Source organism: Octopus bimaculoides, chromosome 30, assembly GCF_046866305.1.
Source record: "Octopus bimaculoides isolate indiv1 chromosome 30, ASM4686630v1, whole genome shotgun sequence".
Classification (NCBI taxonomy): Eukaryota; Metazoa; Mollusca; class Cephalopoda; order Octopoda; family Octopodidae; genus Octopus; species Octopus bimaculoides.
The window spans coordinates 17,728,619-17,738,618 of NC_142957.1; the positions used below are offsets into that span (position 1 = coordinate 17,728,619).

A 10,000-nucleotide genomic window follows, 5' to 3' on the forward strand; every position below is an offset into this window, starting at 1 on the left:
GGCAAAGGGGCCGATACAGCTTGGCACCAGTGACGTCGCAACTCATTTCTACAGCTGAGTGAACTGGAGCAACGTGAAATAAAGTGTCTTGCTCAAGAACACAACACACAGCCTGGTCTGGGAATCGAACTCACTACCTCATAGTCATGAGCCCAATGCTCTAACCACTGAGCCATGTGCCTTCATGGTATTTAATTATATTGACCCTGTAAAGAAGTAAGGCAAAGTTGACCAGGGCAGGATTTGAACTTACAATGCTGGAGCCGGAGCAGATGTAAAGCATCTCATTGAACACTATACAAGTGCTGCCATCTAGCAGCACTGGATTGGTATTTTATTTTATTGACACCAAAAAGGAAAATTTGACCTTGGCACGATTTGAACTCAGAACACAGCAAGGCATTGTGTCTGACACCCTAATGACTTGGCCAATTTGTTAACCTTAATTCAGTAAAATTATATTTACGAAACAGGATCATATTTCAGGATTCAGCTCAGTAAGTTTTTAAATAATAATAATAATAATAATAATAATAATAATAATAATAATAATTTAATTACTGGAATCAGTGTGGGAGAAATATCTGATTTCTCTATTGATTTTAAATGGAACATTCCATTTTCCATATTGATTCATATATTGATATTGTATATATTTCACACAATTAATTAATATCGAGATCAATCTGCAGATTTTTTTTGTTTTCTATTTCAGAATATTTCTTAATAAATCCAAATAAATTATTGAAATAAAGAAAGTAGCATCGAAAATAATCTTGAAATAAAAGGAGTAGGGGCCGAAACCGGACGTGGTTTCTCCTCCTGATGATGTCTTGAGCTAACTGGATCCTAATCCACCAAGGGAAGGTATGTCGGAAGAAAGTAATTCAACAACGCGGGTTGATGAACTGTAAGACGTGTGGCCAGAACCTCCTGGAAAATAACCATAGCGAGGGACATTCCACAGTTGAATTAGAACAGTCACAAACAGTGAAAGAAGACATGCACCCAACACCAGAGCTGAAGACACCTCCGAAAGGGGGTGGCCCCACCACGTCAAAACGGTAGAGGAGTAGGGGCCGAAACCGGACGTGGTTCCTCCTGTTGATGTCTTCAGCTAACTGGATCCTATAAAGGAGCTGTTGTGGTAGCAAACCACGAAACATGGTTGAAATTCCTCAGAATGGCCAAAAAGTCCATTTGGGTTCTTTTTTTTTTTTTTTTTTAAAGCAATTCTAAGATACAAGTCTTAAGCTGTTTATTGAACCAATAACAAAATTGGGATTTCGTTCCAGTTTCTTTTGTCATTTTGTGGGCAGATCCAATTTACCCTGATCCAAGAATTTCCTGTCTTTGTTGCTTTTAAATCTTCTTGTGTCACATGACAGCTTATTTTGCACCTAACAGAAAACATTCAAAGCATGGATTGTTCGCTACTGTCACCAGATATGTTCAGTCAACTGTGTCAGCCTTAATTTACAGCACCAAACATTGTCACTTGATACGAACACACGGACCTTAATGGGGGGAACCTACAAAAATTTCTAAGACCAGTCATGTGACTATCCTTTACCAATCAAATCCTATTCAAAACATACGAGCCATGAACTCCCTATAAAAATAGGGCAAACTTCAAAAGCAAGACAGCTGCGACATAAGCCACGTGTTTCTATTTTAAGTTTTGGCAAATCAGGGAAAACTGTGAAACTCGTTAAATCGTTAAATATTATCATCATCATCATCATCAATAATAATAAATATTATTTGAATAATTCTCAATCTATTTTTCTTTATACATAAATAAAATAAGAAATAAGTGGAAATTTTACCGGTGAGTGTGTTAAATTTTAAGGCACAATAAGAAAATGACTCTCCCCAGACACAACAGAATATGCTTCAACGCACGAAATCACATGAAAAATCTTGCAAACCAAATCCAAAACCGAAATATATATATATACATGTCATACTAATACATCCTTTTGTTGTTTACACCACCTGTCCTCGTCTGTTGTTGTTTTTTCGTACATTCTCCCATATATATATATATATATATATATATATATATGCATGTATGTATATGTATGTGTGTGTGCATGCGTGTGTGTGCATGTGTGTATATATATATATATATGGGAGAATTTACGAAAAAAAAACAACAGACGAGGACAGGTGGTGTAAACAACAAAAGGATGTATTAGTTTGACGCTCGGGAATACAGAAAGTCTTTAACGTTTCGAGCTACGCTCTTCAACAGAAAGAATATGGAATATATCTATATATGTATGTATTAATATGTATGTGTTTGTATATGTATGTCTGTCAGTATGTGTGTATGTATATATGTAGATGTAAATATATATGATGGGGCTTCTTTCAGTTTCCATCTACCAAATCCACTTATAAGGTTTTTCAGTCAGACTGGGGCTGTAGAAGACACTTGGCCAATGTGCCACACAGTGGGACTGAACCTGCAATCAAATGCTTTGAAAGCAAGCTTCTCACCACACAACCATGCATGTGCCATTAATTACTTTAACGATTGTATATAATACTGCAATGCCTATCTCAACGTCTGTGATGTTAAATTCGAAAAACTATGATTCGGTTTTTCAATGGAACTTGTCCCATTGCATCTTTGTTTCTTTTTCAGAATTGGAAAAATGATTTTTGCTTTCTTCATTGATGTACGAGTGTGGTTTCTAATTATAATTGGCAGGTGGTCTGATAAAAGTTGGAGAAGTCTCTGCCAAATCGTTGCGGTAGCTGGGTGTGTGGAGGAGAAGGTAACGTCTAGGGTAAAGTTGTTCTAATTGGCTTGCTGTCATATATCTATATATCTATTTATATATATATATATATATATATATATATATATATATATATATATATATATACATACATACATACATATACACAAATCTTTGCATGTCTATGTGCGTGTGTGTATATGTGTGTTTGTGAGAGAGAGAGAGAGTTTGTGTGTTAGTGTAAATTGTTGAAGATATAAAGAGAGTTGATTTGCAGCAATAATATTGCATCACCTCTTTTGTTATCAGTTCTGTTTGTAAACCAGGATGTGTTGTGTGTATTGAAGACTCCACCAAAGGTGGCGTTTGTGAAAATGTCAAAGGGCTGTAGTTGGGGGTGTTTAAGCTTACGGAATGGTTAAAAGAATGGCAGAGGGGGTACATATGTTTATTATATTGGTTTCAATTTTCAGTACAAGGCCAGTAAGTTTGGGAGAGGGGGTTAAGAAGATTACATCAACCCCAGTGCATAACTGGTACCCGTTTTACTGACCCTGGAAGGATGAAAGTCAAAGTCAACCTTAGTAGAATAATAACAAAAACTTTTTCCAACTCCCTGTTTGGATATATGCATATATGTGTATATATATGTATAGCAGCTAAATCTCCCTCAAATAACACCCTACTGTCTTTTGAATGAACGAATCAAGGAAACAGCTACATGGTAGTAAGACCCTGTAGAAACAGCAGCCAAATCTCACACAAATCACACAATACTGTCATATATGTATATATATGTATATATATATATATATATATATATATATATATATAAATTATATTATTTTATAGATATTGTTATTAATTAACAATACTCGTAGACAGGCTAGAATCGAAGTGCTCAAGTTGAGCTAAGTTCCAATTTATAATTTGAGTAGAGGCAATACAAGCGGAAAACTAGAGGGACATGATATATTATCCAGCAGAATATTCAATATATATGCACACTTACTTCGACATTAATTAAGCAACATAAAGCTCAACTTAATAGAAGTATTAATAAGATACAAGCATATATACACATACATATTTTTATAAGCCTGCAAATATCTAAAAATATTTTAAAACATTTATAAATACATAGGCATTTTAAAATAGAAGACATTGATTTGAAATAGGATATAGTAAATTATAAGTTTATATATATATATATATATATATATATATATATATATATATATATATATATATATATATATAGATATATATATATATATATATATATAAATATTTATATATATATGTATATATTCCCCACACACACACACATATATATATATATATATATACATATATATATACATATAGTGGTGTTACGATGGTGGCGGAGGTAGTGGTGGTGTTGGTTGTTGCTGTACCCAGTGTGCTGTTTTATTCGTCCAACCAAACGGTTGGTGCTTTTGCTGAATGATGGCTGCAACCGATCACACCACACCCAGTTGACACGAGAAGAGTCTTGGACTTCTCACCACCAAATTCGTATCTTTATTACAGGAAGCCAAAGATGGAGTACTTGATTTGAAAGTGGCTGCAGACACATTGGCTGTGCGACAGAAACGACGGATATATGACATCACAAATGTTCTAGAAGGAATCGGGTTAATAGAAAAGAAATCAAAAAACAGTATCCAATGGAAGGGTGCCGGACCAGGATGTAATTCAAGAGAAATATCAGATCGCCTTGTTAATTTGAAAAAAGAGATTGAATCTCTAGAAGAAAAAGAAAAACAATTGGACAAACACAAAAGTTGGGTCCAACAGAGTATTAAAAATGTCATAGAGGAAGTTTCTAATAGTCAGTTGGCATATGTTAGTTATGAAGATATTTGTAAAGTGTTCCCTGATTGCACGTTGTTATCCATACAAGCACCTTCAGGGACGAAATTGAGAATTCCAGATCAAAAAGGTAATTACCAAATCTATTTGAAAAGTAACTCTGGTCCTATTGATGTAATGTTGGTGAACAAAGACAATGAAGCTTCAGCGCCTGAAGTCGATCAGTTGCCTCCTTTCCAAGACGACACAAAGAAAATGGAAATTCTACAGACCTCAGTAAAACAAATCCAGAATCCTTCAGTTCTGGATACAAAATGTGTTCTGAAGACACCGCAGAAACTGAAAAAAAAATCTCCTGTGAAATCACCTCTATCTCCTGCCAATCGAATGGCCACAAGATCATCTCCTCGGAAAGCTGCTCAAAGTCATAATCCAGTACAGATATCACCCCTTGTTTCAGAAAGTCTTCCAATCTTCCTTGGTGGTTCTAAATCAACATTTGATGTGGATGATGAATTTGATGACCTCATATCAACAGAAGGCTTGGAACCCCTATTGCGTCTGAGTCCTCTACCCAGTGACCGAGACTACCAGTTCAACCTGGATGACAGTGAAGGCGTTTGTGATCTATTTGATGTCCCTCTACTTCCACCAAACTCTGCTGCTGCCTTCTATTGATACTTCAGCCACACACTCACACACATACACATACGCGCTCTCTCTCCTTCTCTTGTCAGCTCAAAGGCAAAATACCTTTAAACAACAGCGGAGCCCCATCAGGAAGTGGTTTCTATAGATATGAATATTATAAGATCTGTTAATATCTTTGTTTCTGCTAACCTCTAACTTCTCATCTAAACCTAATCTTTTAACCTCTTAATGACAATATATGTATCATGTATTGGCCTCCAGGTGTGCATTTGCAAGCTTACAAGGACTTGGAATCAGTGGTGATAGAGTGAAGAGTGAGTTATTACATATAATCCCTTTGATTAATCTATTCTGTTTCTTCTAGGGCAGCTGACAACTACATCATGTTTATTAATAAGCAAAAAGTTCTCAAATCTACTGTAATATCACCCTTAGACTAACTCACAATTATTACGATATATACATGTGGAGATGTAAGGTACTGGGCAACTGAATAGTTTAATACTGTTCAAATTCCAATACTGCCAATGTGTTGTATCCCCTGATCAGAGCAATCTTAACTTTTCTTGCTTCAATATGTCTCACCGAATACATAAAGAACCATGACCTTTGGCCTAAGTCCTTCTTCAGTGGTTTTTGGCAGCAAAAGCTTCTAGCTATGAAAGCAATTAATCCAACAATGGAAATACACTCATACACACACAGATACGATAGGTTGTCCACCAAGTTTGAAGAGGACCTATTCTGGCAGAGAAATATTTGCACAGACTGCACGCTAATGTTTATTTACACCAGAATTGTTAGAATATAATTTGTGAGCTGCTCTTTTGGCCTCTGCTATACAGATATGTGAAGATTCAAATGCTTTGGAACCGTTGTCACTAGTTTCCTTCCAAGCACACAACTGGACTTGCTTGAACTTGGCAAATGAACTGGATGCATTAGCACATCTGAGAACCTCTAATATTAGGAATCTTCCTTTGGTAAGACATGTGGAAATGGTTGAGCCTTATTAGAATTAGATCAATACATTGTCCAAGATTTAGCACCATAAAAGTGAGATGGAAGGATGATAGCATTGTTTTATTTTAGTACCAATATCAATATCTGGGCTGTCCCACATTCTATGCTGCAGTTTTTATGAAATAGCTTTTTCCTTGCCATTGTCTACATTTTTTCAGCTCAGTCCCCTTTAGTTTTATTCTAGGAAATGCCTTTCTAAGCTTGTCTTAGGACAAGTTGGTGTAGGATTTTTTTTTTTTTTTTTTTTTTTTTTTTTTTTGTAGTGTTGATAGTGGGGCCAAATTGTTCTAGGTGTTTGAGAATTGAATGACTCATGCCTGCATGCTGGACTCATCTTGTGTGAACAATCTCCAGACACTTAGAGGCTTAATTTTGGATTTTGCTTGCAATCTGTGATGACGGAATAACTTGCCATCATATTTTGATGTTTTGAAAACCTCCTGTAACATAGCAAAAAGTATAACACTGAAATGGGTAGGTGCTGAGACATGACTTTGCTTTGACAGAAAATGATACAAATATGACTCCATTGTCAAGGCACATGACTCAGTAGTTAGAGTGACAAGCTCACAATCATGAGGTAGTCAGTTCAATTCCTGGACTGCGTTGTGTGTTGTGTTCTTGAGCAAGACATTTTATTTCATGTTGCTCCAGTTCACTCAACTGTAGAAATGAGTTGTGATGTCATTGGTGTCAAGTTGTATCAGCCTTTGCCGTTTCTTTGGATAACGTTGTGATGGCTTGGAGAGGGGAGGCTGGTATGCATGGGTGACTGCTAGTCTTCCATAAACAACATTGCCCAGACTTGTGCTTCAGAGGGGAACTTTCTAGGTGCATGTGCGTGAGAAGACCCGGCAAGCCAAGTGAGATCGTTGCCAGTGCCCCTGGACTGGCTCTTGTGCGGGTGGCACATAAGATGTACCATCCTGAGCGTGACCGTTGCCAGTACCGCCTGACTGGCCTTGTAGGGTTTTCGAGCGAGATCGTTGCCAGTGCCCCTGGACTGGCTCTTGTACGGGTGGCACATAAAAGACACCATTTCGAGTGTGGCCGTTTTCGTGCGGGTGACACGTAAAAGCACCCACTACACTCTCTGAGTGGTTGGCGTTAGGAAGGGCATCCAGCTGTAGAAACTCTGCCAAATCAGACTGGAGCCTGGTGTTGCCATCCGGTTGCACCAGTCCTCAGTCAAATCGTCCAACCCATGCTAGCATGGAAAGCGGACGTTAAACGATGATGATGATGATGATGATATATATATATATATATATATATTCTTTTATTCTTTCATTTGTTTCAGTCATTTGACTGTGGCCATGCTGGAGCACCACCTTTAGTTGAACAAATCGGCCCCAGGACTTATTCTATCCATCTCTTTTGCAGAACCGCTAAGTTACGGGGATGTAAACAAAACACCATTGGTTGTCAAGCAATGTTTCGGGGGGACAATCACAGACACACACACACACACACACATATATATATATATATATATATATATATATATATATCATCATCATCATCATCATCATTTAACGTCCGCTTTCCATGCTAGCATGGGTTGGACGATTTGACTGAGGACTGGTGAAACCGGATGGCAACACCAGGCTCCAATCTAATTTGGCAGAGTTTCTACAGCTGGATGCCCTTCCTAATGCCAACCACTCAGAGAGGGTAGTGGGTGCTTTTACGTGTCACCCGCACGAAAACGGCCACGCTCGAAATGGTGTCTTTTATGTGCCACCCGCACAAGCCAGTCCAGGGGCACTGGCAACGATCTCACTCGAAAATCCTACGGGAGCCAGTCAGGCGGTACTGGCAGTATGTATATATGTATATACGTATGTATGTATATATATATATGTATATATACAATGGGCTCCTTTCAGTTTCCATCTACTAAATCCACCCAAGGCTATAGTAGAAGACACTTGCCCAAGGTGCCACGCAGTGGAACTGAAACTGGAACCATGTGGTTGATAAGCAGGCTCCTTACCACACAGCCACTCCTAATAAATATTGTTGAGTATGTTTCATTTTTATACTATTCATTTTGAATTATCCTCTGTGTGTGTGTGTGTATGAACCAATGAGGGAGACCTCTTCATGGTACATGAATCTGGTGGAAATAGCTACCAAACCCCTTTCAAATCACACTCTAGTCAAATAAAAATGAATGCTTTCAAAATCTGACCTGAGTTTCTTCTTGCAAAGTCCATCGATGGCACTGTGTAACGTGATTTTTCTCCTTGGGTGGTGGCAACTGTTATTTCTCATTTGCTGGCCCCTAGAAAGTATGAAAAATTGAAAAATGGTTAATATTTCCTTCAAACTTTGCTTTACTTACGTTTATTCAAACCCCAAAGAAACCGTCTCAACACATGGCTATGATGCTCCCCATCTACTCCTGCTCATGATCAGAGATGCACATATTGTCAGCCACCAAGGGACATGCTCAACAGGTTTGCTTGTCTAAACAACCGACAAGCAAACCTGTGGTATTGAGCAGAATATTTGTTATAACGATATTTCTGTTTCAACAACTCAGTCAAGAATCTGGTTGATTTCTTTCCCTAAGAAGTAAAAAGGAAAAAATTTCTGCATAGCTCAGGAGAAATGAAAACCACTTAACTTCATTTGTACAGTTTAGAAGGAAAAAAAAACATATTCTTCGTTAAAGAAGAAGAAGAAGCCATTATGAACAATTTTGAAAATGTCAATTAGTTTCTGTTTAGTTTCAATTAATTTGTCTTCTCATTAGTCTCAGCAGGTTAATTTGCACTATAGTATACCTGATGTTTTGAGATACTGGGAGAGAGGTAAGTGTGGTGGTGGTGGTGGTGGTTGAAAAACACATACAACACTTCGTCCATTATGTGCAAATTTCTGGCTACAAAAGAGTACAGGGCTAAGTACAAGGTCACCATTGAGAGGAATACAAATGGGATCTCCCCACAAAACAGGAGTAAATCCTGGAACAGCACAGAAAGGACCAAGAAGATAGATAAGGCCAACTCATGGTATGTGTGTGTGTATTCTATTGTTCTTTTACTTGTTTCATTCATTTGACTGCAGCCATGCTGGAGCACCACATTTGACAGCTTCAAGTTAACCAAATCGACCTGAGGACTTATATCTTCAGCCTGGTATTCATTCTGTCAGTCTCTTTCACCGAACTGCCAGTTTTCAGGGATGCAAACACACCAACACCGGACATCAAGAGGTGATGGGCAGGAGACAAACACAGACACAAAGACACACACACATAAATATATACACATATACATATATACATATATACATATATACAATCAGCTTCTTTTCAGCTTCCTTCAACCAAATCCACTCACAAGTCTTTGGTTATAGTAGAAAACACTTACCCAAGGTGCCATACAGTGGGACTGAACCCAGAACCTCGTGGTTGGGAAGCAAGCTTCTTACTACACACTCATACTTGTATGTATGTATGTATATGTATTCATTATTCTTGTACAAGAACATTGCTGACTTCGAAGTTACAATCAGCTAAGCCATCATCCAATGATGGTTTAGCTGGCCAAAACTTCGAGGTCACTATCAACAATGCACTAATATAAGAAAAATATATTTGTACTCTATAAAAGGATGGAAAAACTCAACAGATTAATGTAAAAGTGTCTTTATTAGTACTGAGCATAAAAACAAACATGGATGTGTATATGTATGTGAGTGTATATATGTGTGTGCGTGTGTATATGGGT

At 37.6% G+C, this 10,000-nt stretch overlaps 2 protein-coding genes and 1 long non-coding RNA gene across 4 annotated transcripts in view; 2 read left to right on the forward strand and 1 right to left on the reverse strand.

The window, feature by feature from the left end:
- Positions 1-10,000, reverse strand: part of LOC149130245 (uncharacterized) — a 244,685-nt gene that overhangs the window by 138,493 nt on the left and 96,192 nt on the right. The window lies entirely within an intron of this gene.
- The window catches only part of LOC106883576 (gamma-aminobutyric acid receptor alpha-like), an 82,873-nt gene that overhangs the window by 40,193 nt on the left and 32,680 nt on the right, over positions 1-10,000 (forward strand). The gene's annotated exons all lie outside the window — the stretch shown is intronic.
- LOC149130246 (transcription factor E2F5-like) lies at positions 4,119-5,874 on the forward strand. Its single transcript, XM_089346053.1, has one exon. The coding sequence runs from the start codon at positions 4,764-4,766 to the stop codon at positions 5,262-5,264; it is 501 nt and encodes a 166-aa protein (XP_089202179.1). The 5' UTR covers positions 4,119-4,763; the 3' UTR covers positions 5,265-5,874.

What these genes read in the sequence shown, in the direction of transcription:
- LOC149130246 (XM_089346053.1), top strand. Translation starts at nt 4,764, where the DNA reads ATGTTGGTGAACAAAGACAATGAAGCTTCAGCGCCTGAAGTCGATCAG.